At 39.2% G+C, this 27997-nt stretch overlaps 5 protein-coding genes and 1 long non-coding RNA gene across 10 annotated transcripts in view; 4 read left to right on the top strand and 2 right to left on the bottom strand.

Annotated features, from left to right (window-relative positions):
• LOC112452478 (serine/threonine-protein kinase PRP4 homolog) overlaps positions 1 to 4872 on the top strand; it is a 12091-nt gene extending 7219 nt beyond the window's left edge. For 2 of the 3 annotated variants that reach the window (XM_025012712.1, XM_025012710.1), the window contains 4 exons: positions 583 to 821; positions 1195 to 1395; positions 3795 to 3869; positions 4401 to 4872. In XM_025012712.1, the coding sequence (XP_024868480.1) occupies positions 583 to 821; positions 1195 to 1395 (440 nt within the window). In that variant the 3' untranslated portion in view covers positions 3795 to 3869; positions 4401 to 4872. Of the gene's footprint in view, positions 1 to 582; positions 822 to 1194; positions 2400 to 3794; positions 3870 to 4400 lie in introns of those variants that run through there. The other variant, XM_025012711.1, reaches the window with a different exon arrangement.
• A 598-nt stretch (positions 4873 to 5470) lies between these two features.
• On the bottom strand, positions 5471 to 8828 carry LOC112452482 (inositol monophosphatase 1-like). Its single transcript, XM_025012719.1, has 6 exons — positions 8178 to 8828; positions 7570 to 7703; positions 6832 to 7091; positions 6206 to 6311; positions 5972 to 6123; positions 5471 to 5841 (listed from the first exon to the last, which is right to left on the bottom strand). Exons 1-6 carry the CDS (start codon positions 8235 to 8237, stop codon positions 5735 to 5737), a joined length of 819 nt encoding a protein of 272 aa, XP_024868487.1. The 5' UTR covers positions 8238 to 8828; the 3' UTR covers positions 5471 to 5734.
• A 766-nt stretch (positions 8829 to 9594) lies between these two features.
• On the bottom strand, positions 9595 to 19147 carry LOC112452480 (acetyl-coenzyme A synthetase). 2 transcript variants are annotated; one of them, XM_025012716.1, is made up of 11 exons: positions 19038 to 19147; positions 18635 to 18804; positions 17474 to 17689; positions 15057 to 15252; positions 14572 to 14954; positions 14201 to 14393; positions 13961 to 14116; positions 13685 to 13852; positions 13414 to 13603; positions 10560 to 10805; positions 9595 to 10467 (listed from the first exon to the last, which is right to left on the bottom strand). In XM_025012716.1, exons 2-11 carry the CDS (start codon positions 18721 to 18723, stop codon positions 10271 to 10273), a joined length of 2034 nt encoding a protein of 677 aa, XP_024868484.1. In that variant the 5' UTR covers positions 18724 to 18804; positions 19038 to 19147; the 3' UTR covers positions 9595 to 10270. The 2 variants fall into 2 exon arrangements, with proteins under 2 accessions (XP_024868484.1, XP_024868483.1); XM_025012715.1 differs by having other exon boundaries at positions 19026 to 19134.
• Positions 10812 to 13449, top strand: LOC112452481 (enolase-like). The gene is made up of 5 exons (XM_025012717.1): positions 10812 to 11718; positions 11864 to 11988; positions 12116 to 12361; positions 12445 to 12883; positions 13214 to 13449. The coding sequence occupies exons 1-5, from the start codon at positions 11324 to 11326 to the stop codon at positions 13317 to 13319; spliced, it is 1311 nt and encodes a 436-aa protein (XP_024868485.1). The 5' UTR covers positions 10812 to 11323; the 3' UTR covers positions 13320 to 13449.
• A 202-nt stretch (positions 19148 to 19349) lies between the features above and the next one.
• LOC112452479 lies at positions 19350 to 23353 on the top strand. 2 transcript variants are annotated; one of them, XM_025012714.1, is made up of 6 exons: positions 19350 to 19437; positions 20248 to 20310; positions 20434 to 20638; positions 20974 to 22436; positions 22621 to 22907; positions 23119 to 23353. In XM_025012714.1, the coding sequence occupies exons 3-6, from the start codon at positions 20504 to 20506 to the stop codon at positions 23286 to 23288; spliced, it is 2055 nt and encodes a 684-aa protein (XP_024868482.1). In that variant the 5' UTR covers positions 19350 to 19437; positions 20248 to 20310; positions 20434 to 20503; the 3' UTR covers positions 23289 to 23353. The 2 variants fall into 2 exon arrangements, with proteins under 2 accessions (XP_024868482.1, XP_024868481.1); XM_025012713.1 differs by lacking the exon at positions 19350 to 19437 and having other exon boundaries at positions 19974 to 20310; positions 20434 to 22436.
• A 2460-nt stretch (positions 23354 to 25813) lies between these two features.
• Positions 25814 to 27991, top strand: LOC112452489. Its single transcript, XR_003040510.1, has 4 exons — positions 25814 to 25828; positions 26603 to 27124; positions 27266 to 27764; positions 27835 to 27991. It is a non-coding gene; the product is annotated as an uncharacterized LOC112452489 (long non-coding RNA).
• The last annotated feature ends 6 nt before the right edge of the window (positions 27992 to 27997 follow it).

Genomic DNA, 27997 nt, shown 5'->3' with positions numbered 1-27997 from the left:
AAAAGAGAGAGAGAGAGAGAGAGAGAAAGAGAGAGAAAGAGCGAGTGATAATATTCATATATATATATTATACACAATTTTGTTCCATGTGCATTCGGAAAGCAACGTCGCGTCTTACCACGATTGTTTCCGATAGATGCAGATATCAAACATGTAACATTCTTTAATTAATGATACGTTACATACGTTAACATTATTAATCTTCGACTGATGGTTTATATTTTGCAATGCCTGACAGGCGATCTTAGCAACATGTACAGCAATTTTTCAAATATTAGCTTCGGCTTCTTTGTTTCGCGCTGTACTTAAACCAAAATAGGTAGTTACGATTGCAACGATATGTATGTGCGCGCGCTCTCATCTATAAATCTATACGCATATGTGCAATTGCAAATATTTAGCAATGAAAAACTTGGAGACATAATATTGAATATTATTATAACATATGTTATTTCATTCAAAATCGAAAAAAATATTACGATCTGTGTGTTATAAATCAGTTTAAGCATTCTCGACTTCGAAAAAGCGATAGAAATTGTATCTGAGATGTTTGGAATCGAAGGTAACATCGTTATTTTCTAGTTCTTGGTATACCATATGATTTTGGTATTGATATGTGGTCCGTGGGATGTACCATATACGAACTATATACGGGAAAAATCATGTTTTCGGGAAAAACGAATAACCAAATGTTAAAGTACTTCATGGATCTAAAAGGCAAAATGCCAAACAAGCTAATTAGAAAAGGATCATTCAAGGATCAGCATTTTGACAGCAACTGCAATTTTCTGTATCACGAGGTTGATAAAGTTACGGAACGGGTGAGTTTATTTAATTACTTAATTATTTTCTACAATAAAGTCTTAGGCCCGTATTCATAGTCGGATCCGTCGGATCTTATTTCAAGACTGTCCTAAGTAATGACTTTTAAGATACTAATACGGCTCTGTGATTGGTTCATAACACTTTAAGATCATATACTTAAGACGGTCTTAAATATAAGATCTTACTATGAATACCGGCCTTAGTCACGCAACGGTGCGCTGTAAGTAATGTTACCTTCTACATGTCACAATGCGGTACAGAAGAAATATAATATGTCAGTTAATAACGCCATCCGTAATGCTCTTGTGTTGCATTTACGGGGGGAAAAAAAATTACCGCAGAGTATTTGCTGATTAATGTGCTTTCCAGGAAAAAATCGTCGTAATGTCAACATTACCAGCGACTCGCGATCTCAGCGCAGAACTCGGTGGAAATTCTTTACCACCGGAACAAAATCGCAAAGTTGGACAACTCAAGGATTTACTGGAACGAACATTGATGTTGGACGCAGGGAAGAGAATCACTGTGAATCATGCTCTGGCGCATCCCTTTATACAAGAAAAGATATAGGTAACCCTGTCTGGGGTCCTTTAGCTTCGAAAAATTCACTGACGTAACTTTGTAAAATGATGCCGTTAACAATCCTTTCTATTAATGTTAAACGTCACTTGTGGTAGAAAAGCGCGGTATGTCTCTCTATTTCTCTATCTCTTTCTCTCATTCTCGTTCCTTCTCCTTCACCTCAATACTCTCGTTTTTTTACATATAGAATATCCGCATTTCCTCTTTTTTTTTCTTTCTTTTTTATTTGGCAGGAAGAGGCGGTGCAAAAAATTGTCCAAGTTGTTTCGTATAATATAAGAATTTTGCAAAACAAAGGAAAAATATAGCAAATGTATTGTTGCACAAAACCGTGCACTTTCCTACGGAAAGTACTGTACGAATCCAAATAAATATTATTTAATTGCGTGTAATTATTGTTAGATGGATAGAGAGTATAATATTTTTATACTCGATATAATAATTGTGAATACAATAACGAATAAAGTTCACCATTATATATAGATTATGTCTTTAATATAGATTAGTCCGTGTTGTAACGCGTATCTGGAAATAATTGGAGTTATAGATGCCGATTTCCCTGTTTAAAATTAAACCTGTCGATTCCTATAGTTATGTTATTTAATAAGAAAAATGAGGATAAAAAGAAAGCAACGACCGCCTCTTTCAGCATGAACTGATATCGCTTTCCTTTTTCCAATTCTCCTACTTTAAAGAACAAAACGTCCTTATAAATAGCATCCTTCATAAATTGATTATAGATCGTGCGTTCATGTGAAATTGTACGTTACGTATTCCCACAAAGCGAGAAGGATTCGTATATATAAAGAACTGTAAGTCCCTTGTGGATCACACATTGTTCGATCCATTTTAGAGTATCTCATCAGCGAGCATACGTGCACATACAGCATTAGAGAAGCCTTAGTGGCAAAGAAACCTGTTTTAATTGGAAGATAAATTGTATAGCGAATAGGTCAGTTATATTGAAATAAAACGACACATGCTTAATACAATGAGAAGAATAATCTGCATTTTGTCTTTTCAATCTTAAATCATGAATCAATATATTCAGTCTAAGTATTTCTTATAGTATTTGTATTTTTCTCTCTTTTTCTAGTTCTCTCTGCCTCGGTTCTTTCTTTATATCTATCTTTGAAATTTTAAGAGCGTTCTACTTGGGAGCTCGCAACGCTCGTGAGCATCATTCTTGCTTGTTTAACATTTGACAAATAACAAGGATGAAATTCGTTCCAAGAGCGTTAGGAGAGCGAAGTGGAACGCACCCATAGAGATAGAACGTGTATACATATACACATATACATGTACGGGTGTGTGCATATATGTACAGATTTGAAACAGTATGGTCTAATAACTTACAAAGGAGAGGGTTGATGAAAAAATGTCAGATGAAAGTTGTAGGGCTCGAAGGGGGCCAATAGATGATCTTATTAAATTTTTGGTCCGGAGCCCATGTTGAGTCCAGTAGAGCCCAAGTCAAATTTTTTGAATAGAAACTCTATTTTTTTATTGTATCATCGTTTTCTACTAATTAATTTGAACAACTTTTGTCTGAAACATTTTTTTTTTCATTTGCTGAATATTTTTTAAGATATTCGAAGAAAACTTGGTAATTTTTTCAATATTTAGCTTACGATATCTTGACAATTGCTTGCCGGACGGAAAAGTGCTGTATGCTTGAGACCAAATCAACAATTCGACAATTTTTTATTTAAAAAATTTGACAGCCCAACACGGGCCTCAGACCAAAAATTTAATAAGATTGTCTATTAGCCTCTGCGAACCCTACAACTCTCATCTGAAATATTTTTTCATTAATCCCTTTATGAGTTATTCGATCGTACTGTTTCAAATGGGACACCCTATTATATACATATAATAAATATATATTACAGACACACACACACACACGCACATGTGCATATACACGTTTTATATACCAGCCGATAAATATGTTTAATAGTTTACCAAACGTAAACGCATAGTCGTGTGTACAACAATGAAAAGGAATGCTTATCTTACGTTTCTATAATGACATATGTAATTAAATATATTTATGATAAATGCTAAATAGAAGTAAAAATGTATATATTTGCACTACGATGTAAAATTTTAAGATAAAGGTGGTCGTCAAGGTATTATATGCGAAATAATATAACAATTATTGAAATGTTACATGTTGCAATATATGTTAAATAAGAGTCTTATTGCTCTCTGCGAGGATGGCATTGCTGACTTTCTTATACTTGTTACGATCTCTTAAAATCAAACTCAAACTTGAAAATTTGGTTGCTTGTTTGAAATTAAAAACTGAATATCGATGCTGTTGTGAATGGTTCACGGCATGATCTTGAACATGACAAGATTGTACGAGACTGCTTATGTTTCAGATGTGTCTTCGATTCAAATCATCGTTAAGTGCGGCCGGACCTTTCAAGGGCCTTTAGCGCCGATCCCGTTACAAGGTATTCATGGGGGATTGCCTGGGATACTTAGCACATCCATTTTTCAATATATATGTTCAGTACAGTTTAATGATGAAGTCATAAGCCGTACGAAAATAGTCCGTGTTTTGAAAATGCTCTGTCTAATAAACTTTTCATGACAGTATAGAAATTTTATTCGAGGCAAAATATAATAGAATTTTAATCAAGTTTCTTAAGTCTCTTATATATAATTGTATAATTAAACACTTACTAAATATTTACAAAATTGCGTTTTTCTGACGATGACTTAAAAAATAAAACATTACAAACATCAAATCAATAGTCAATACTAACATGCGGTACATACACGCGTTTTAGTATTTTGTTCAACGAAAGGGACAGTGTAATATGAAATATCAATAAAATCAAACTGACGTAAATAAAATAGGAAAAGATATATATATTTCTCGGGAACGTTTCAATACAGAAGTAAAAATAAACTATGAAACTACGATTAGAGAGAGTATATGTATCGTTCTAATTGGCAATTTGGTAATGTTTCACTTGTAGCCCTCCCTGTGAGGAGGGGAGGCAATGGAAGAGGTGATGAAAACGATTGATGAGGAGGAAAGGAAAAATGCGATGTACTTGCGCCTACGTCGTGTCTACTGCGTAAAAATACGTGCACTGTCGCTAAACAGTTCAACAAGGTTTATACAACGATTTAACTAGATTTATATCCGCGCGCTAAGGTTTCTCTTAAAATTACTTGAGATTACAATCGAGGAATCGTAAGTATGTATACAGGTAAAGTACATGATTGTGAAAATTTCGAACGACATTACAACAAATGTAAGCGATACACTTGTATCTCTTTCTTTCAAAATTATTTTAATCGAAAATCAAATTGTTATTAACTACAAAAATATTAAATATTTATATATTACTAATATTTGCGATTTTTTTGAGTTTTCAGATATATAAAGTCCACGCTCTATGAAAATGAAAAAGCAGATGCGATAAATACGTTATTTTCGAAGCACTCACTCTTTTTCTATTCCTTTCTTTTTCTCTTCCCCTCTTCTCCTTTCCTCTCCCATCTCTCTTTCATTTAAATACTCAAAAAAGTATGTAGAAATATTTTAATGTAAATAAAACTTAATAAAGTCATAAAAATATCTTTTTTTTTCTTCAGAATAAAATTGTTTTTCTTTTCCTTCGATTTTAGAAGGTATCTTATCTTCGCTTGAATGCGCGAGGTTCACACATGTAAGACACAAGATATATGTATAGCAACAAGCTATGTATCAATTAATCGAAAAAATATACAAAATAGAGAAAATAAACAATGATTCTATTACGCATTAATATATTTCCTGAATTTTTCTTAAAAGTTATAATATGATTACATATGTATGTGACATGATAATTTATATGTATATGTACAATATGTCATGAAATAAGAACGATAAAAGTTAATACCACTTTTGAGTTTCTGAGATCAATATGCTATATTATTTTTATATAATTAATAAATAATTCAAAAAAGATTTATTTTCTCCATCTATATACATAACAATGTACATACAAAAAAAATTATTATATATACAGAGTTAGTTTTATATCATATAAGTCATAAGTGAAAAAACTCGTCAATTTATTTTTTAAACTATACAATTCAGATATTTTAAAGAGGTTGACAATTTCATTGATATCTTCTGGATAAAAATATCTAATCTGGATAGAAATATCTAGCAATATACATTCTATAACGACCTAAATTTAAGTTTACACTTTTTTTCTTTTAGACATTAATATTTTTATTATTTTTAATGATCTCTGATCCGATCGGTAAAAACATAATGATTTTTCTTCGTCTTCCACATGTTGAATTTTCAAGCTTCTTAATCTCGCTCTGGATAATACTGGATTAATATTTTGGAAAGTTGTTGAGCTAATTCCATCGATGATGCGCACAACGTCCTTCTGCTCATCACGTCAAATGGACCTCCTTTTAACATAAGAGCGAAATGAATTAGACGTGCATTATTTTGGCATCTATCTTGTACATATATTATTATATATGCAAATTATTTGGCTGTGATTTGATTGACGCGTATTAATGTTTTGCAACTGTTTACCAGCTGGATCTATCGATACACCGCCGGCTTCTCGAACAATAAGATCTCCGGCTGCAATGTCCCACGCATGTATACCAAATTCAAAAGAAACGTCAGCACCACCAAGAGCCACCATGCACATATTCAGAGCTGCTGAACCAAGCGTTCGTATCCTGTACGATAGTCGATAAGTAAATAAATCTCTTTATGAAATCTTTCATGTAATCTTTCATATAGCTCGTAAATATGTCTTACCCGTGAACTTGTGCCGTAAGGAGCGTTATATTTTGCAAGACTATTTTCAATTTTTCTGGATCTCTACTGGTTCCCATTTCTACCATTACCAGTGCCTTACGCAATTCTGAAGTAACGACCATTAATTAAATTAGACAAAATGATTAGAAGAAGAGTTGTCGATAGTCGCATATAGTGATGATATGAAAAAAACATTTTCAAAATTTGAAGCAAACGATGGAATAAACAATGGACGTGGAACAATATTATACATATATATAATTAATCGACTTGGAATATTAATTCTTTGATACATTAGCCTTTTCGACGCTGAATAAAATCATATCGTGAAATTCGCATTCGTTCATCGTCTGAAAATGTTGGTTTTATATATAAGACGATTTTTGACGATCGTTTGGTATGGTTTGATATACATATATACCAAACACGCAAAAAATCGCCTACAGTGAGAGATTACTTGCACTACATTTAATTAAATTTAATCAAAGTATGAATATAGGCATACAAAAGATTTGAAGGGGATGAAATAAGCTCTAATAAATCATGTATTTTGAGCGATTCGAAACGCCTATGTAGTACAAAGATGTAACTTATTTATTCCTTATTAAAAATAGAGGACGATTTACCCTTTTCGTCGGATACATGAATTGGGGCGCCATTGAGAAATGCGCCCTGACCTTTACGAGCGGTAAAAAGTTGCTCCAAGATCGGATTATACACTACTCCTATTTCCGCTACTTTATTAATAAGCAGCGCAACTGAGACGCACGTGTGCGGTAAACCGTGAACGAAATTCATCGTCCCGTCGATAGGATCGATTACCCATGTTGGAGCATCCGTCAATTCTACTTTCTGTCCCGATGCAGTGCTCTCCTCGCCGATAAACCTGCATGCCGCGTAAAATATTTACTTTATGTGTCAAAATAGCTTGCCTTTTTTCCCTTTAACTTTTGCTATCGAGGCAAATTTAATTTGCATTTTAATTTCCTCCTCCATCTCTACTTTCTACTTGAAGTATTTTCACCATTTTTTTTTTCCCCCTATTATGTGAATATCAAATATTTCTTACGCGCTGCCGCGCATTATTGAAAATTATCGTCATTATATATCTGCAATGTTACAAGTTACAAGATTTCGCGGCTATATTATTGTTAGACTCTTGCAAAGTTTATTTTATTAAGACTGTGAGATTAATGTAGATAAAAATATTATCGATGTATTATTATATCTATTCAATTGCTATTGCAACGTATGCGTGAGTCTAGAATCTGGATATACTTTCAACGAGTTTTAAGTTTCATTGAAAAAGACGCAGTCATGATGAGTCGAAGGCAATATATAGCCAAGTACGTGATTTAACTTGCCTGTGTTCGGGATATCTGGACGATATTCCGTCGATTAAAAGTTTTTCTACCTCTTGATCCCATTTCGTAACCAAATCAACGTCGCACGATTTCGTGAGCACATCTTTTCGTTGCGAAATCTTTTCCCTGATGATCTGCAGGTAAAACATATATAGAGCACGATGAAATCTGTTTCAGAGATCGATATATCTTTCCTATATACATATCTATTATCGATGTGTGCCATGTGTGTGGCCGCAACTGCATGCCAAAAACTGGATGCTTGGTAATAATTAATATTATCATGATCAATCATGATTCGAATTATTATACTCGTAAACAAATACACATTGCATGCTACCAAACGCGATTGCGCGAGGAAGGAAAACATGTAGTTTTTGCTGCACATTACTCGCATGATTGTGTGCGCGCGCGCGCACATATTATATATCAATATCAATGTATTTCCGCTTTCGCATCCTGTGATTCCTCTGTGCAGGAATCATCACGCGCACTATCGTAATCTCTCATATATATGTCTACACCAGCAGTGCCAGCAGTGACCAGTAGTCAGCAGTCAACATTGCACAGATCTTGTAAAATATATATCCTATAGCTGGTCGACTTACCGAGCCAGCTTGCTTCACGAGTCGCAAAATTTCGATGTAACACTCGTCGACATTCGACATGATTTATCCGACGTGAGAAACGCTTCCGACTTCTGAGAGAGGCCCACCTAGGCTAGGATATGTAATATGTAACAATGTAAATGGAATATGGAATTCCGTTATCAGGCGCTCACAGCTCGCACCCCACCCCACAAGTGACCACTGCGCTCTGTGCCGCGAATTCACTCGTTCGCTATGTGCTATCACCGACTGATGAGCAGCTGTGAGCTGAGCCAGCTGATCGCAGTCCGCAGATTACTCGCCGATACTGAATACTGACTGTATTTGCGACACTCGGCTGACTCGGCTCACTCGACGACAACCGCGCTGAACCGCGCCGAATCGGTACCCACCGGCAGTACCGGCACGACCCGCACCCCGCACTACTCGCACGACCATATATCGAGCATCAAGACTGATCAAGACGTTTGAAGCCAAGCACCGACGACTCCGCGACGCCCGCGACGGCCGTCCCCGTGTAATGGCCTCAGTCGCCTCAGACTCAGATCAACTCAGACTCAGATGGCTTCCTACAGTTCCTACTAACGCGATAACGTCACGCGTTTTTATATCTTCTACGGAAACTTCCACCACCCATTGTGCGAATCGATTCTCGCCAGTCCTCACACTATACACATAGATAAGAAATACAACAAAGTAATTAAAATAATTGTTTTTTTTTACACTTTTCTACAAGGATGAAGGATTTTCTACATGCGGAAGGGATGCGAAAGAATGGTACAATACTCTTCAATGTTTAACAGAACAATCGTAATTATAATACACGCGTATATACTCTTGGTGTAGTATATACATATATAGATGGACATATATATATATATATATATATATATATATATATATATATCTGTCTCTTACATATATCGCTTGTTTTATATCTACATACAATACAATACATGTACACTTATTATCACACCTAAAGTTGTTTTGTTCCACAAGGAATGATATGTATGTGACGTAACTCCCGAAGGAATACGAGGCATTACGAGGCAACTTTCATTCATAAGTACATACATCTGTATATATCCTTTCTTTAATCGCTTATTCTTTAAGTAGCAGAAACGACGAGACACGACTCATCCCTCTCTGAGCGTTTCAAGCTCATCTCAAAGAACATGTCATTAAAACGAAATATACATACGTAAAAGTGATAGAGAGCCACCCTGTGTATATGCGTATACAAGCAGTTTTTTAACGTGTTTTTATATATATGTATTTGTATATATGTACACATCAAATAGCAGAAAACAAAATTTCCTTTTTGCATTACATTATAGTTATAATGATGCATCAGCAATAACGCGTACACATCGCCCAGCTATCCACTACATTCGTCCGTTAAATTAAATAACAGTTGTTAGTAATTGTGCAACCAGCGTTCTGCTATCGTGCTATTTTTATTACAATTTACCAGTATTGAGCGTTTTGCCTCTTGCGATTAATTTCAAACTTAACCTTGGACTTAACAAAAGGACACTTACTATCTTACTGGCGATGCTTATGTAGGATATGTATCGCAGCCGCGACACCTCTTTGAGGAGAGCGACCAATAATTTAATTAATTTAATTATATCAACAATCTACTCCTTCCCTATACATCCCTTTTGATCTATTCGAGATCAAGTGGTCGAGTCGAAAATAAAAGAGAGAGAGAGAGAGAGAGAGAGAGACATACCTAAAAAATATAACTTACACATTTTTACTCACTTAAAAATCTTGAATGACAATATCATCAGGATGACGATATCAATTCAATTCGATTGGCGAGAGGACAACAATATCGTTTTATATAATACATTTTGTACGTTGGTAAAATTGTTCGTAACGTTGTCAAATTAATGACTGAATATACGATAAGATTCTGAAAAGTATGCGTCTCTGATATTGTGCGAATTCAATGTGCAATCTATTTACTCTTTTATCTATATAAAATTATCCGGAAATCGTGCGATATGTTTCCGACATTCATCAATCGCGAAAAATTCTCTCAAGATACTTTCATTTTTCCTATGATAAGCAAGAAAATGCATGACTTAAACGCATGGCCTTAACTCAAATAAAAGTTGAATAACAGTTTCATCGGCCAATGTTGACGTGTCTCCGATATTCCTGTCACCCGCCGCGATTTTTCTCAACATACGTCTCATAATCTTGCCGGATCTTGTTTTCGGTAGAGCCGGGGCATGTTGGATGGCGTCCGGTTGAGCGAATGGGCCAATCCTTTCACGTACTGCTCAAATCATATTAATTTTACACGCGTATTAATCGCATCGCATATTAAATAGGGCATAAGTTTAGTCGCGCGAGTCGAATGAAACTCACCTTTCCTTTTAAGCTCGCCTTGCAATTTTTCGTCGAATGTCGTCCCCGCGGTTGGAGTAATGAAACAATATAGACATTGACCTTTAACAGGATGCGATTTGCTGACTACTGCAGCCTCGGCTACCGAAGAATGTTCCGCCAACACACTTTCCACTTCAGCCGTTGACATTAGATGACCGGAAACGTTCAACATATCGTCGATACGGCCAGTTACCCACAGATATCCATCTGCGTCGCGTCTCGCACCTAAAATCATTAATCGAAAGAAAGATGTAATTACATAATTTTCATATGACTGATCGCAATCGATCGCAATTGAAAGTTAAATAAGTTTGCAAAAATAAAATCTTAATTTTAAATGAGAGACGAAGGGAGAATAAGGATCGACGTCCATTCTCCTGGAGCGATATATGAATAAAATTGGAATATGGAGCATATTTAACAGTAGGGAATCTCGAATTACTTGGCCTAACCTAATTCCTAAACTCTGATCTGAATTAGGCTACAAACACGCCGTCATGGCTTACTTTACTATTAACTATTAGATATTAGACAGTCGACTCTGAGATTAGTCTGACTGTCTGACTGACAGTCCAAGTCGAACGTCAAACGTCGAACCTAAACGCGCACGTAACTTTGGTCAAAATTGTTAGATTATGTAGCCAAATCGTAGGATCGACGCGTTTACGAAATCCGCGTAAAGCAAACATCCAATTTAATCCGCCAACGATATAAAGCGATTATAAAAATTTCGAATATATAAAATGACACTTCGAAAGATCAAAGCTCGTCAGATATTCGACAGCAGGGGCGAACCGACGTTGGAAGTCGATGTGATCACCGATGTCGGTTTATTCAGATCGTCAGTACCCTCTACCGTGTTGCTCAATCCGAATCAAGCGCGCGAAATCAGAGATGAGAACGCCGCGGCTTATCACGGTCGCTCGGTATTTAAAGTTGTCGATATCGTTAACAACGTGATTGCTCCTCAACTGATAAAGTCAAGGCTAGAAGTTTGTCAACAAATGGAGATAGACGGTTTGCTAAACAAGTTGGATGGTACGGAGAATAAATCGAGACTCGGCGTTAACGCTATCCTCGGGGTTTCCGTAGCCTGTTGCAAAGCCGGCGCCGCTAAGAAGGGTCTCCCGGTATACAGGTATAGTGTATATGTACCATTGTTATTTTATTCCATTATTCCATAAGACCATTTATACAGCTAAATTCACCTGGAATTCCGGGATCGATTCTGCAAAGAATCCTTTTATTACAATCACTTATTCTCGGTCTTTTATATATTTTAGATACATTGCCGAATTGGCCGAAAACAATAAATTGTGCATACCTGTACCAAGTTTTACCATGATCAACGGAGGACGATATGCTGGCAATAATTTATCGTGTCAAGAATTTGCGATATTACCTGTAGGTGTGTGTATGCGTGCATACTTATATGTATGTATGTACATGCAAAGCTGAATACATATATGATCTCTAATGATTAGACTTTCAAAATATCCGGCCAGAGTTTCTTGTGTTTTTCATGCGTGACGCAGGTGCCGAGAGTTTCGCCGACGCCATAAAAATGGCCACCGAAATGTATCGAGTGCTAGAGAGAAAAATCATCGATGCTAAACAAATACGGGGCCCACTTCCGACTAGTGACGATGGAGCCTTCGCTCCTAATTTGGAGAACGACGAAGCCGCTTTGACCCTTTTAGACGCATCCATTAGAGACGCTGGTTACGAAGGCAGAATTAAAATAGCGCTGGATATGGCAGCGAGCGCTTTTTATAAAGAAGGTCTATTATTATCTTCCTCCTTCCACATACAATTATCTTACAGGCATATCCTAAAGAAAGTCTGCATTTACATTCACACATAGGAGGATACGACTTAGCGTTCAAGACGAAGGATTCCGAGCCCACTAATTATTTGGGGGCCGAGGCTTTACGGGACCAATATCTTAAGTATATCTCGAAATTCCCAACGATAGTTTCGATCGAAGATCCTTTTGATCAAGAGGACTGGGATAGTTGGCTAACGATCGTTCACCAAGGGATTCAAGTAGTCAGCGACGATCTCACCGCGATGAATGTCGAGAGGATCGAAGAAGCAATGGTCAGAAATGTAGCAAACTGTCTCATACTAAGACTATCACAGATCGGCACTGTGACAGAGGTCATTAATTGCGCGAAAATGGCAAGAATCAACAATTGGGGTTATATCGTGAGCACAAGCCACGGCGAGACGGAAGACAATTTCATCGCAGATTTGGCGGTTGGACTTTCCGCCGGTCAATTCAAAGCCGGAGCACCTTGCAGGTAACAGAGAGGACGCGGGCAAATATGTCGTCAAAAGTGATATGTTCCGAGTTTAGAATCAATCTCAAATCGAATGCCAATTCATTTCATCGTCGCTAATTTTTTACTCGAGCTTATTCTCGTCTAACGATCGACCGGATTATACGATACGTAAAAATCATATCCATTTAACCATGGCTGCGGGCCCACTTGACGCTACAAATGCTTTGAAGCATGCGTTTTTCTTCACCTTCTTTCTTCGTTGAAAGAAAGGAGAAGAGGAATGCTTCGAAACATTTGTAGCGTCAAGTGGACCGCACAGCCCATGTCTAATATTGCCCATAATTGCAGGAGTGAAAGAATGGGCAAGTATAATCAAATATTGAGGATCGAAGAGGAACTTGGTAAAGATGCCAAATACGTTGGAACGAAATATCGAAATCCTCTAGCGAAATAATCTCGCGGGTAGTATGCGTGCCATTAATTGAAATACAACAATAAAATAATAAAGGGGGGGGGGAAACAGAAGAAAGATCAGACAACGCGCTTACCGTCTCCCGTACAGTAAAATCCATTGAATCGATCAAAGTACGTATTTTGAAAACGTTGATGATTGCCGTAGAGGGTTCGCATCATCCCTGGCCACGGTCGACGGAAGACGAGATATCCCTCTCCTTCGCCCTCAATCACGCGACCGTCCTCGTCAAGAAGCTCCGGCAGAACCCCAAAGAAAGGGAATGTCTACATCACATTCGTTTTGTACATCAGAAATAAATAATTATTTGTCATGCAGGAATTTTTTAATGGTAAAAAGTTTTTTACCGCGGAGCCTGGCTTCATAGGCGTAGCACCAGGCAACGGTGTAATTACATGACCACCAGTTTCCGTTTGCCAGAAAGTGTCTGCTATGCTGCATTTGCCGTGCCCGACGAGATTATAAAACCAGAGCCAAGCTTCGGTATTGATCGGTTCGCCGACTGAACCGAGGACCTGAAACGCATGGCTCTCTGTATGTTAAGCATATATTTCTTTCGTTTACGTCTTTATTCTTTTTCTTTTTTTTTTTTCCGATCGATGAATAAGCGCAACCAGATTTACCTTAAGCGTGGATAAGCTATGCTTCTTGACAAGATGATCGCCAAATTTCATTAGTGATCTGATAGCCGTTGGCGCCGTATAAAATTGCGTGACCTTGTACTTGTCGATAATGGACCAGTATCGATCATTTTCCGGATAGAAGGGTGTACCCTCGAACTGTCAAGTGCGAATTGCCGAGAGTGAAAAGGCCGAAAGTGACGAACGATATACGTAAGAGAATGTAGGAAATGGTATACGTACTATGACAGATGTTGCGCCATTCGCCAACGGGCCGTAAACCACGTAAGTGTGTCCTGTGATCCAGCCGCAATCGGCGGTACACCAATAAATATCGCCTGGATGATAGTCGAAAACATATTTGAAAGTTGTTGCCGCATAGATCAAATATCCCGCAGTGGTATGGAGAACACCCTTCGGTTTTCCAGTAGAGCCGCTATGTGGGAAAGCATTTAAAATAATCGTTTGAGCAAGAACAAATTGGGGTGGGGGGGGGGAGAGGGAGAGAGCTACGCATCTTGGAGAAAGGCGCTATTCTATATCGACTCTATTTTCTATTTGGCCTCGACTGCGATAGGTAGACGATTATGATGACAAACAAAAGGAACATGTACCTCGTATAAAGGATAAACAGTGGATCCTCAGCGGCCATCCAAACTGGATAACAGCTCGCCTCTGCGTCCTCCATCTCGTCGTGCCACCAAACATCTCGATCGTCGTCCCAAGAAACATTGGCCATTTCCATGGCCGTACCGTTGCTAGTGCCGTTCACTCCCTTCGTCTTACCCTGTGGATTGTTGAGTCTTCTCAGATGCGCGACGACGATGCAGCTTTCGAGTCGATGGCCATGCTTCGTGACCTTATCCGCAGCTTCGTCGCAGATATTTTTCAACAGAAGCAACTTCTCGCCTCTCCACACGCCATCCGCAGTGATGAGAACTTTGGCCTTGGAATCGAGGATACGGTCCGCCAACGAGTCAGATGAATATCCTGCGAACTGCAAACGTATTATCATATACCGTGTGTCCTTATTGTTTTTCTCCTCCTGATTTTACCCGGGAAGACAAACTCCCGTTGGCCTATATTGGTATTTACTTACCACCACGCTGTGAACCGCCCCTATCCTTGTGCAAGCCAGCATGGCGATCGGTAGCTCCAAGATCATCGGCATGTAAATCACCACTTTGTCGCCGTTGGAGACACCCTTCGACTTGAGAACATTCGCAAACCTGCACGTCTCCTCGAGCAACTTTCTATACGTCAGTCGCGAATAATCTTCCGGATCGTTTCCTTCCCTGGGTGATAGCACAACGAATAGTAGTAAATGATAAAATCTAACGATACAATTTTTCATTCGACTCGACATTCGAAAGAAGACGAAAAGTATCAAAATTGCATTCTATTCGCGCGGTCTCACAAGCGCCAAGTCGCGTAACGCGAGGACGCAGCAATGAATATAAATACATAAACATACTTATACGCGTGTGTATATATATATATATATATATATGTCAGGCGCATTTAACTGTACATACGTAAATACATACATGTGCATTAGATCTGAATCGTTTGGAGCAGTCTACAGAGTCAATTTGAAATTTGAAGTATCCTACTATGCGTATCTAAAAGATTTCGAGGGATACATTATAACTATATGAGAAAGGTCAAGCTTGGAAATGTGCTCGAAGAGAGACCGCACGCGCGCATACATTTTGATAAGTCTTACGTCAATAAGCGTAACATGCTAATGCTAAATTAACAATAAGAATTGTCGTAGAATGGACTACATTATGGAAGGTCAAAACAAGCTTGACAAGCTTGCGCCTAGCTTGATGACATCGCAAATCGACCGATAAAACGAGACTTTTCAATCACATCGCCTCGGTCGCTATACCGATTGTGAATAGAGAAAGTTACGTCGTGTAAAATCTCGTGTAATAGAAATAGGATATACGCTAAGAGCTAAGAGCTATAAGAGCTACGAGCGTGAGATGAACTAGATATAGTCTCTCATCAGTCTTATATGCGCTGAAGGATATATATTATCCTTGAGCGACGTTACGTGAGGTCTGAGGAGAGCGCGCCGCATCTGAAAATGACCTTCATCTCTCAATCTCCTCTCTAAACTCAGGGTTAGACGGTGTTAATTCATATACCGTCCAAGTCATTAACATTAACATTAACATTAACATTAACATTAACATTAACATATACCATCTTGTACTTGGCAATCTTAGCATTCGTGATTTGCGCTCGGCGAATATTTGAATTTGAATGCATTTTTATGATATTTTTCTGACAGTCCCGTCCGTCTATAATGTCTATATAATCTTGCTCTCATGTCTCATTGGCGATCGATCGGATTTACGCTCAAATCGCTCGCATCGCGCTTGCATATTCGCGATATTCGCGATATTCGCGAGGAAAAGAAGACTGCTCGGGTATCTCAGATATCTATATCTATATCGAACGGTTGCCGACGATGCCGACGCCAAGAAGGAACGTCTCGCGGCTCGCATGCCCTCGCGGCAAAATTTTCAGTGCGAATCGCGTGATCGAATCGTGCTCAGTCTGCGAGTCTGCTCGGTCCTCACGTCCTCAGTCGTGCTGTCGCTGTGACGCAATCAATGACGCGATCGCGCGCGATGCCTCGCTGGCCAATGGAGACGCAGGCCATGTGTGTAGGCCATGTGTCGAGTTTTTCGGCAAATATTAAATAGGATGGACATGGTCCGTGTCCGTGATCGTCCGACGCGGTCGACGGTCGACGGTCGACGTCGCGTATTCTGTGACACGCGCGTCTGTGACAAAATGTCACAGACGTGCATTAGAATATTCTGAATGGCATCGACGATCGTTGATGATTAAGCGAAAAGAGATACGACTCTGAAAACTCGAATTGTCCGAAATGCGCGATTCTAAGTCTAACGTTGTTGCATTATCGATGGTAATCGATGGTGAACACTGATTACTGAACGATAATCCGGTCGGAATCCAGCGTAGGTAGGCCGGGAATCAAATATGTATGAAGCGTGATATCGCGAAACTCATGATAATTCTTTTCGCTCGCGTCTCTCTCTCTCTCTCGCAAATATATAGCGAGCAAAGAGCGTAGAGAGAGATTCCCGCGAAACAAGTCTCATTCGATCGCGCGGTTAAAAGTGGCGACGCGACCGGGCGCGTTAACGACGAAGTAGATGTATAGAAACGATAACGCGAGGTGGAGATATATGTATATCGCATATTTAACAATGAAATATATCATTTTGCGTAAGCGACGCAAGCTCAACGTTCCAATGACTTGCATCTACTATTCGAGGATATATGTATACTTTACATGGAAATGAACCGCGCCGCGCGTGTCGGACACCGACGACCGACGTCGAACGTGTTCGAACCGATCTGCGCTCTCGCTTACGCTATCTCTCGACGTCGAATCGCGCTTTGTCTTATCTCAACTTACTCCTTACGGACTCCTCCAACGATTGTCATTACTCGTCCTCTTACTAGTCTTACCAGTAAAATGCAATTTTATCGCCATTTCCGCTCTTGACGTTCTTATCGAGTAGATTGAAGCTTATATTTGTCGATGCTCCCTCCATCCACCTTATGAAAATGTCACCTTTGCTCAGATCGAAATTGTACGAGAAGAACTTGTCCTCTATCGCTGGCGTTTCCCAATAAAATTGTTTGGCGATTTCTCCCCAGAACTGCGTCGGGTCCTTAATAGAGCTGGGGAAAGAGAAAGTTACGAGTCTCTCTACGTCTCACGTGGAGCTATATTACACGCTGCTTCTCTTCATCGTTTCGCGATACACGAAAAAATAACAATCCATACGTATTGTTTATTACTTATTGTCTCTCTCCCTCTCTAACGTTTAACGAATCGATTAATTTCTCTTTTCTTACGTAACGCGGCGATTCTTCATTCTACTTTATTTACAAATTTATGCACGTTCGGTGCACCCGCGAATTGTGCACATTATTATTGCCGTTTCCGCATTACGTGGACAAGTTCGCAGTCCCCCTCCGGTGGAATACATTGCGAATGAAAGAAATAATAAATACATAGATCGCACCGTGTTAAGTTGGAGTATAACGGCGATATACATGTTACATTTCTAGCTGTCCGCGCCCGCCCCCGCACCGCGGAGGAGCTCTCTTTTCTTCACGGAGAAATTTGTCCCACCCCTACGGGATCGATATCGCGGCCGCGGCGCGCTTCTATCTTCTATTCGTGTCGTACGTATGTATACGTTTGTGCAAGGCATTAAGGCTAGATGAATCTCAATGCCCGAATCTCAAATAATCTCAATGCCCATCTAAAAACGCAATAATTCTTTTTCTCGTGAGAGAGAGGGGAGAGAGAGTAACAACCCCGTTGTACCGACCGTTAAAGGTCAATATCGATAAGTAAACATCCCCTTCAAATACCAAAATCCGACTAGCGAGCTAAAAAGAAAACATGTAGGTACCTTTGCATCTCTCTATCGCTTATTTATTCTATTAATCCTTTTGCATCTCGTAAACGTTTTCGCGTCAAAGACTTATGTTCGATCCGAGAGCGACAGTTTGTGCGATGACAGTTCTCTCTCTCTCTCTCTCTCTCTCTCTCTTTGGCGTAGGGCGTAGGGCGTAGGCGTAAGACGTGGAAATTTCATGTTTTTTCCTACTCACCTCTCGTGCATTCGCTTGTACTGTTCCATGCTACCGCAGTGCGCCTCCCTCGCGAGCTCCGAATTGGGGTAGTACATTTTCTCTGCCATGTTTCGCTCCTCTCTTCCTCTTTTTCTCTATTTCTCTATTTCTCTCTTTCTGTCGTCTGGGCGCTCGAATCCTCGTTCAAACTAGAACGAAACGTCCGTAAAGATAAAACAAAAACTGTGATACTTGTGGTCGCGGTCGCGCGCTGTACGAGGTACGAGACGACGCGACGTTGGGGTTTGGGCCGTTTGGGGTGGCGAGTGGCGACTATAGGCTTCACTAATTGCAAGCTCGCGGCGGCTCGCGGCTCGCGTCAATCTCCGTACGTATGGTATGTACCGTATATACATACTAACATACGTACGCAACACTTTACCGGCCTGACCGATGGCGACGAACCACGACTGATGAGTGACGACCGATGGCGATGAGTGATGACCGATCCACTGATCGACTGATCGCGTCGTCGCGAGTACGCGCGGCGAGTATCGCGACTCGCGACTCGCGACCGAAACGAAACGCGCGCGCAACACGATCAACGGGCAACCGGGGCAACGGAAAACGGAACTGGCGCGGGGGAGGCGGAGGCCGGGGCGATGGCTGCGATGGTAGTGGTGTCAGTGTCGGTGCGAGCACACGAGCACACACGAGGACACGGACACGGGTGCACGAGTGACGAGTGACGAGTGACGAGCACCGACACCGACCAACACCAACCTGCACCAACCTGACCAATCCAGCACAGGGCTGCCGGCTGACAGGGCAGTAGGGCACAGGTGAACGGTGAACGTCGAACGATATTGACTGAGGGAGTATCGATGCGATTGCCCGATTACGTCACGTTTCTTTTCTACTTGATTTCATATACGAGATATTACGTCTCTTTTTCGCGATTTTTCGTCGTTTCTCGTTCCTAGTTAACATATGTATGCCACTTTCGAATTTATCGATTTCGAATATTTACCCACGTACCCCGGGATCGAATCGAGTAATAATCCTCTCGCTCGCAAATTAAGACACCTATAGCTGTCGTTTAATCACTTTAATTACTTTTTTGTACGTCCAGCGCTTCCGCGCGGGCTCGTGAAAAAATTTTTGTTTCTCGTCTCAATATATTTATTGATAATAATAATTTAAGTTTCCCTCGTAGTTGGTCCAAAACATATGGCGAATCAAACCACCAATCAGAACGTGCCTAAACGGTGTCCAACGTTGCTCTCTACACCCTCTACACCTTTCTCACACTCCGACAGGCGTTGCTGGTTGCTGTTGCTCTAGAGTAGTCTAGAGACAAGCAGACAAGGGTAACTGCGACGGTTAGGTTAGGTTAAACGTATGAAAGTGAAACCACTCTTTTCCATCGGTTTCGAAGCATTTTGAATTGTCATTGTCAAAAGCTGACATTTGTCAACGTGATCCTGAGTTCTGACTCGCATGGAAATGGAATGATAATTATATTTTGTACATCTTTGCAAGCGTTCGTGACGCTGAAGAGCCTAGTCAGCCTACTGCCACTGCCCATTTTGTACAGATTACCACCTCGTAATAATAATAGCTAATAATAGCTTTTCAACATGCATTATCAGCCTTACGATGGCGAAGAGGAATTTGAACCGAGAGTCGTACCGAAACCTATAACTAAACGCGATGTAAGTTGCTTCTTCAAATTACCTCTGTCAAATCTTTCGTCTCTTATCTTGTTTATCTTGTGTAGTTTAGCTACATACAACATACCAAAAAGTATTGCAGAAATAATTTCAGACAATTTACAGTGCTTTGTAGCGCCGACTGTGCCCGAGATCTCTTTGATCTTCGAAAAGCCCATAACGAGGAAGCTAAACGATGCAAGTGCCGCGTCGTCGCCAGCAAGATCAGCGAGCGTGGTGCGGGTCTCTGACAATAATCCTATTTCGTGCAATCCCAACTCTTACGCGGCCTGGAAGGAACAGAAATACTCTGGAGAGAATACTTGTGCAAGTACGACGCATGCTTTGCCATTGTGTGACAACTCTTATAGCTATACGTGTGCGTCGCCATCAGGCGTACAAAATCAGGCTTCTGCACAAAAGCGACGAGAGCAAACAGAAACTAGAGATAAGCATGAAAACGTGCCGAGTGTTAATAAGAATGATAGAATGTATGAGAAAAGTGTAAAGTTTAAATGTTCTGATACCAGGGATTCTTATAAACTCGAAACGCAGACTCGTTTATCTTCGAACAAGAGACCCTTGTCTTCCGCGTCTTCCGCGGTACAAAAAACAACTACGAGCGATACTATTTCGGATACTTTGAAACACGCTCAACATTTTCAGACCCCTGGACATCAACACGTTCATATACCTAGCTACTCAACGTGCAACGTCGACAATAACGAGACGGTGAAAACTTTGTTGCAGCTTGTAAATAGTCAAAATGAACAGATCAAAAATTTACAACTCCAGGTAGATAGACTAGTAAGATTGCAGGAAGAAAATTTCAGAAACAAATCAATGTGCTTGTGTTCGCAACCTCTTGCAAATCAAGTATTCAGATACCCGATAACGTGTTATGACCCTGCCCTTGCTTCGTCCCTCGCGCAGTCTCATAATCGAGGTATAAAGCAAAATGTGGCCTCGCAGAGTACGTCTGTTGTAGAGAAGCAAGATCTAGAAAACTTTGGTAATAATAATAATAATAATAATAAAGTAGAAACAGCGTTGTTGGAACAGCACGCGACAAAGGCTTTTGTGGAACAAAAGGTTTCGATCGGCGTTATGACAAGTTTCGAATTTACCGTGCAAAACAGCCCGTTTCTGATAGATTCTGAAATATGTGAGAAGAATCTTGAAGCTCACAGAGAGGGTAACAATATTAATAGAACAAATACCGTAAATTTACATGATACAGCAGAGCCTGTTAATAGATATAAGAATACATTTACGCGCAAGCCTGGAGCAGCGCAATTAGAGAATATAGTCGAAGATTCGGAGAGTTATTTGTCCTCTAGCTTGCAACAGCAAAGTAGTACGTTCAACGCGAGTTCTTCCGTCAAAGAATCTTCAAAGATGTATCAACATCTGTCTACTGATTTAAATCGGGAGGAAACGCACAAAGGTATATATACAGGCATAGGGAAAGACGTGAACGTGGATAACCGAGTGCGGACGGCGAAGAAACGGCCAAACACATCTATGAACGTAGCGTGCAGTCCTCGCGCGAGCGCAACGTGCGGTAAAGCGCACGTTGTCGAACAAACAAACGATTACGTTAGGATAGACGGGAAAAAGAGTTATGAGACAAACATTGATCGACATTCTTTACGTGACGTGCATTCACCAGCAACTACGGATTACTATCATAATCATAGAAACAAAGAGTACGACGCTACGGTTAGACAACGTAAAGACGTAGGTGACAGCATGATTTTGAGCGGAGGTGATCTTAAGATACTCGAGAGACCTCCACCAACTCCCGAACCAAGTATTCACGTTGAGATGCAGGAGTATACGAGTGACGATGAGAGTGATAAGTTGAGGCATACTTCAAAAATAGGTTGGACCTTCTACAACAATGTTTTGGGACAAGTTAATGAAATTTTACAAAATTCTGGCGTTGCAAGCGATAAAGATAAAGATCTAAATCATGATAAAACAGCACGCAACGTTGAACAAGAAAATGATACGGAAACTAGAACAGCATTGAACACTGTTAAAGCGGCCACTTTGGAACAACTTCGGAGACTTGGGATTAGTCTAACTGATAACACGGAGCACAGGGAGTCCAATGGTAACAAGACGTATGTATCTTAACATTACGTTTTATTTCAAATTAAATAGAATTAAATCTAGCGATTCAAATCTGCGAATTATTTTTCTTCTTGAAACAAAAACTGACTGGCCACATTACTATATATATGACGATGATGGTAATAATATATTAATGATAAGGGCAATTATAATTATACGTGATTTTCTTTGAAGGTTGGACTTTGATTCATCTTTTTATCCCCGTTTGGATCATCAAGCAAATATGACACACGCCACTAGCGTTGTAAACGAAACAAATACGAGTATGCATATGAAAGCGTTGGCATTAAAGTATTTAAGTGACGAGCAACTGGCCGATATAGCGTGGCATAAACAAGAATCATCTTCATTGAAACATCTTATGCTCAGCAATATGCAAGGGACCAATATGTCATTAGCTACAATGCGTTATTTAGAAAGATATCAACTTCTCCCAGGAAAGAATAATGTTCAAGCAGAGAGTGAGTATATCGAGCAATGAGATGATACTAGTGTATGTACGTCACTTAAACGGAATTAAATAGTATAAAATGTGTGCGCGTGTGCGTGCATGCATGTGTGTAAAAGTGATATAAAATTATACATTTATAACGTTGTCTCGCGTTATTATGAGCATTACTCGCTGACATATAACACATGTAACGTTGTAACCTATATTTATTTATTTTCTAGGTACTGAACAAATATTTGACAAAGCCTCATCTAAACACGATTTTAAACTGGCGGCTGTAAACAATAGTCCTGCGCTACGTCGATATCCTCTTGTACAAACATCTGGAACCACTTGTCCTAGTAGAATATTAGATCTTTCAACTTTAAAACGACAACCAAAGTTATTATAAATTCTAAATCAAGTTATTTATGATATGTACCATAAAGAGATAAATAATAAGCGATTTTTATTATATATTTATATGGAATACACAGCAGATTTTTATACAAATCTTAACTCTTTTTTAACTCTAAAAAAAATAAAAACAAATTTGCTTAGCGACAATAGCGACAAACGTGAAACTCCACTGAACTCTACTTGTAATTACTGCACGTAGCTGAGACTCGAACCGTACCTTGATTGCAATTAAAGGATTCTTTTCTCTTTTATTTTTAGAAAAGACTTGTATATATCGTATAACGAGAACTTATATATTTTATAACGTAAAAGAATGATTAATGTGTGTGAACGTGAGCACCACTCGCAATCGTGCGTCGTTGATGTCGTCATTATCGCCAACCAACAATAGGTAATAGCAGAGAGAAACTTGAGAGCGGCCATCCCGCTTCGAGGACCGGAAATAAGTTGGCGTTGCAAGTTCATATTTTTTAATGAACTATAGCTCAAACGATTGCTCCCTAATTGCTCCCTCAGAATCAACAATTGCTCCCCTTTTAAAATTATTATTTTTTGAGATATTTAATAAAAACGAAAAATTTCTAATTTTTATTGAAAAACATATTTATAATAACTCTATGCAACTAAATCCGGCATAGAACGATTGCTCCTTCATTGCTCCTTATTGCTCCATCATAATTTTAATGATTTATTGCATTTTTATTGAAAAATTAACAAATTAATCATTTCACAAGTAACGCCGCCGCCGTCACTATCGGCCGCCTATTGTAACTATGGCTCGGCAGCCATTGGCGGAAATATTCAAACGTAATATAATAGCTGTATTGTTCATAACTATATCTCAAAGAGTTTAGTCAACATTTCCTATTGATTTTCGGTAGAATAACTATTTCTCGCTTTGCTCTATTGGGATTTTCAATCGCTCCATTCGTATAATTAATTTTGTATGATATTTTAGCAAAGAACTGTTTATTTTCTTGGAAAAGTACATTTCTCACAGTCTTCTGCAAGTTTATCCAACATAAAACGATTGCTCCTTAATTGCCCACCTGTCAGCATTGTGCATGAGCCCTTATTGACGTTAGGCTGAGTTTTCACTGTGCGCGTCACGCGTCGCGTCATCTGTCGTTAAAGCCCCTTGCACAATGCCAGGCAACAGGCAATAGAAACAGGGAATAGAAATCAGAAATCATGTATAAATGCAGAATAAACAGTGACACAGGCAATAGACACAGAGTTTCCGTCACGTTGGAAATTTTGTGCCTATTGCCTGTTGCCAACCAATCATAGCATTCAAACTTTTTAGGTTGTAATTAACGATTTTTTGGTTATTTCCTGTTCCTATTGCCTGTTGTTTGGCACTGTGCAAGGGGCTTAACCAATCTAAACATCCCATTACAAATAATGTAATAAAATAAGATGTTTTGATTGGTCGCGACGAATAACGCGATGCGTGACGCGCTCAGTGGAAACTCAGCCTTAGTGCCCATCTACAATAGGTGTTTTAAGCCCTAAGCCTTAAGAAATTGTTCAATCACAATTGAATTTGAAGAGAATAAATTGACTGTGATTGGTCAATTTCTTAGGGCTTAGGGCTTAAAACACCTATTGTAGATGGGCACTTAAGCTTTGTGTCCATATTGCTAGAACTGCGTTCAAGTTTTGGTTTAAGCCAATCAACTTGCAGCTCTTACAGAAAAGCAGCGACGAATAGAGCGATTGAAAATCCCAATAGAGCGAAGCGAGAAATAATTATTCTATCGAAAATCAATAGGAAATGTTGACTAAACTCTTTGAGATATAGTTATGAACAATAGAGCTATTATATTACGTTTGAATATTTCCGCCAATGGCTGCCGAGCCATAGTTACAATAGGCGGCCGATAGTGGCGGCGGCGGCGTTACTTGTGAAATGATTAATTTGTTAATTTTTCAATAAAAATGCAATAAATCATTAAAATTATGATGGAGCAATAAGGAGCAATGAAGGAGCAATCGTTCTATGCCGGATTTAGTTGCATAGAATTATTATAAATATGTTTTTCAATAAAAATTAGAAATTTTTCATTTTTATTAAATATTTTAAAAAATAATAATTTTAAAAGGGGAGCAATTGTTGATTCTGAGGGAGCAATTAAGGAGCAATCGTTTGAGCTATAGTTCATTAAAAAATATGAACTTGCAGCGCCAACTTATTTCCGGTGCTTCGAAGGACGCCTAGAGTTCCTCTAGTAAGAGTTAGGACACCCCGGTCTGACTCCTGATTGGTTCTGCCATTAATAGGGAAGACGTTAGTGGGAGTGAGACAAAGCTATAAGTGGGAGTGAGACAAAGACCCATGAAAAGTACGAGTGGGGAGGCTGTCTCAGGCTGTCTCTCTCGATCGTTCGCATAATTCCCCATTAATGGCGGACGGTGTCCTAACTCTTACTAGAGGAACTCTAAAGGTGGAAGCACATAAAATTACAGGGGTACGTTCCAAAACTCTACTCTGAGTAGCAGGGTTAACCCTACGCCGTTCCAAAACGCGAAGTAAGTAACTATATGGGCGGAGCCTATTCGTTCCAAAAGTGAGAGTAAAGTAACCCCGGAGTTAACTCTATGAACCCTGCTTCCGAGGTGGGTTAGGAGAGTAAACTCTACTAAATTTGAATATAAACGCGGGATCTTAGAACATATAAGCGCAATTGTCTCTATACACCGCGAAAACGTTGGCCGTTGCTGTGATAAGTAAGAGAGTATAATATTAAAATTAGATAAAGTATTTTATATTAGAATTAGAAATGATACTTTATTACCCGGGTCTGAAAGAGCGTTTTGTAGGGACGTACCCAACCCTGTACATTTATATATACATATAAAATAATATTATTTCCCGGCCTGGCCATTAAGCGACCTCACAAGATAAAGTATTTTATATATCACACATAATAAATGAGCATATTAATTTCTTTTTTAATGGTTTTTTAGTCTGTTTTAGAATTGAGAGTTACTTTAAAAAAAAGTAAAATTTATTAGGTTAGGTTAAGGTTAACTTTCAATCCTAAAACATTGTTGAAGTATCAGTATCATACATATATACAAATAATATTATAAATTTATATTATTGTTTACAAAGTATAAAATAGACAAAATGGATCTCACAGAACAGCAGTACACCCTTATAAAAATTTAATACTGTAAGTGATTTTTTGACTAGTAATTAATCACTTAAAAACACTATTAAAAGCACTGTTAATAGTGCTTAATCAAAAAAATGATTAATCACTAGCCAAAAAATCACTTACAGTATTAAATTTCTATAAGGGCATAATAATCGAAGGTGTAATATACAACATTACGACAACACCCGAGATGCATAAAAGAATACGAAATGGTAAGTTAAGTAGTAGAGTATTTCATTAAACTAATTTCATTAAACAGCTCGTTGAGCTCGTTGAGCTTCCATTTTATTCGTTGCTAATACTACTTTTTCAACGTTCCAAATCGTTCAACCAGAGTAACTTACTCTGGGCTTACTCTCTCCCCACTATCTTGGGTTCTTTAGAGTTGACGGAGTAGAGTTTTGGAACGTACCCCAGGAGCCATAGGCAGAATGCAGAAGCCATAGCGCATGCGCTGTGGTATTACTTTATCTGCCTATGGCAGAATGGCAGATATCATAGCGCATGCGCTATGGTTTCTGTATTCTGCCCATGGCTTCTGGATTTTCAATCTACATAAAAATACATAATGCATAGCCACGGGCATAGGCACATACATTCTCATTGTAGCCGGTCCTAAAGAAAAGTGATTAAGAACAAAGAACGGATTTATATTGATTAACACGTAAGTATTCTCATTATTTAATTATCAACGTAATGAAAATACGATCTGACAATGACCGTATATAATTATATTAGTGTGAATTGTCTCAGTTTCGTAAACATAGTGTTTTGAGGTTAATTTTATTTTGTGTGCCGAATACAGCAGCAGCAACGCGCGGCTCAGGACAGTTTGAAAAACATAGACAACGAGTCCGATGCACCTAAAATACCGAACAGATTATCAAAGATTGGTATTCGGATGACGAGGACGATGATGATGATGATGACGAGGGAAGTAATCTTACTATAGTGGATAGTTCGAAAGACAAAATCGAGCCTATCGAGAAGACGCAAAACCTCGTTATCAAGGAGGAGTTCCAGCCTGCGACATCCGTGTCCAACGTACCCCAGCCGGCCGCTATTTTGGACAAATTAGGTGACCTGAGCAAAATTGATATCAGTGCCGAAGTATCCAAATTGCTTTCTACTCTGAAGGCTCAGAGCTCCGCGACCAACAAGACGCAAGCAAACTCGAATCAAGACGCGTCGAAACCTAAATCGGCACAAGATCCGAAGACGGATAGCGAGACGTCGTCGAGTCCGAGGCGATCACCAGAAATTGTAATTTATTGCAAAATAAACGCATCTTCTCATAATTTTCGGTAAGTTTTATATACAGTTTAGGTGTAAAAATTTATTATTAAAACATTCTCTTGATTTCTCGTTATCAAGGAGGAGTTCCAGCCTGCGACATCCGTGTCCAACGTACCCCAGCCGGCCGCTATTGTGAACAAATTAGGTGAACTGAGCAAAATTGATATCAGTGCCGAAGTATCCGAAGACAGTGCATCTGTCGAACTTCGTTATCTGTCCAGTTTTTAATTTTTATCGACAA

Source organism: Temnothorax curvispinosus, unplaced genomic scaffold (genome assembly GCF_003070985.1).
Source record: "Temnothorax curvispinosus isolate PA1 unplaced genomic scaffold, ASM307098v1 QBEX01003408.1, whole genome shotgun sequence".
In the NCBI taxonomy this organism is placed as follows: Eukaryota; Metazoa; Arthropoda; class Insecta; order Hymenoptera; family Formicidae; genus Temnothorax; species Temnothorax curvispinosus.
This window is presented reverse-complemented; position numbering and strand designations above follow the sequence as displayed.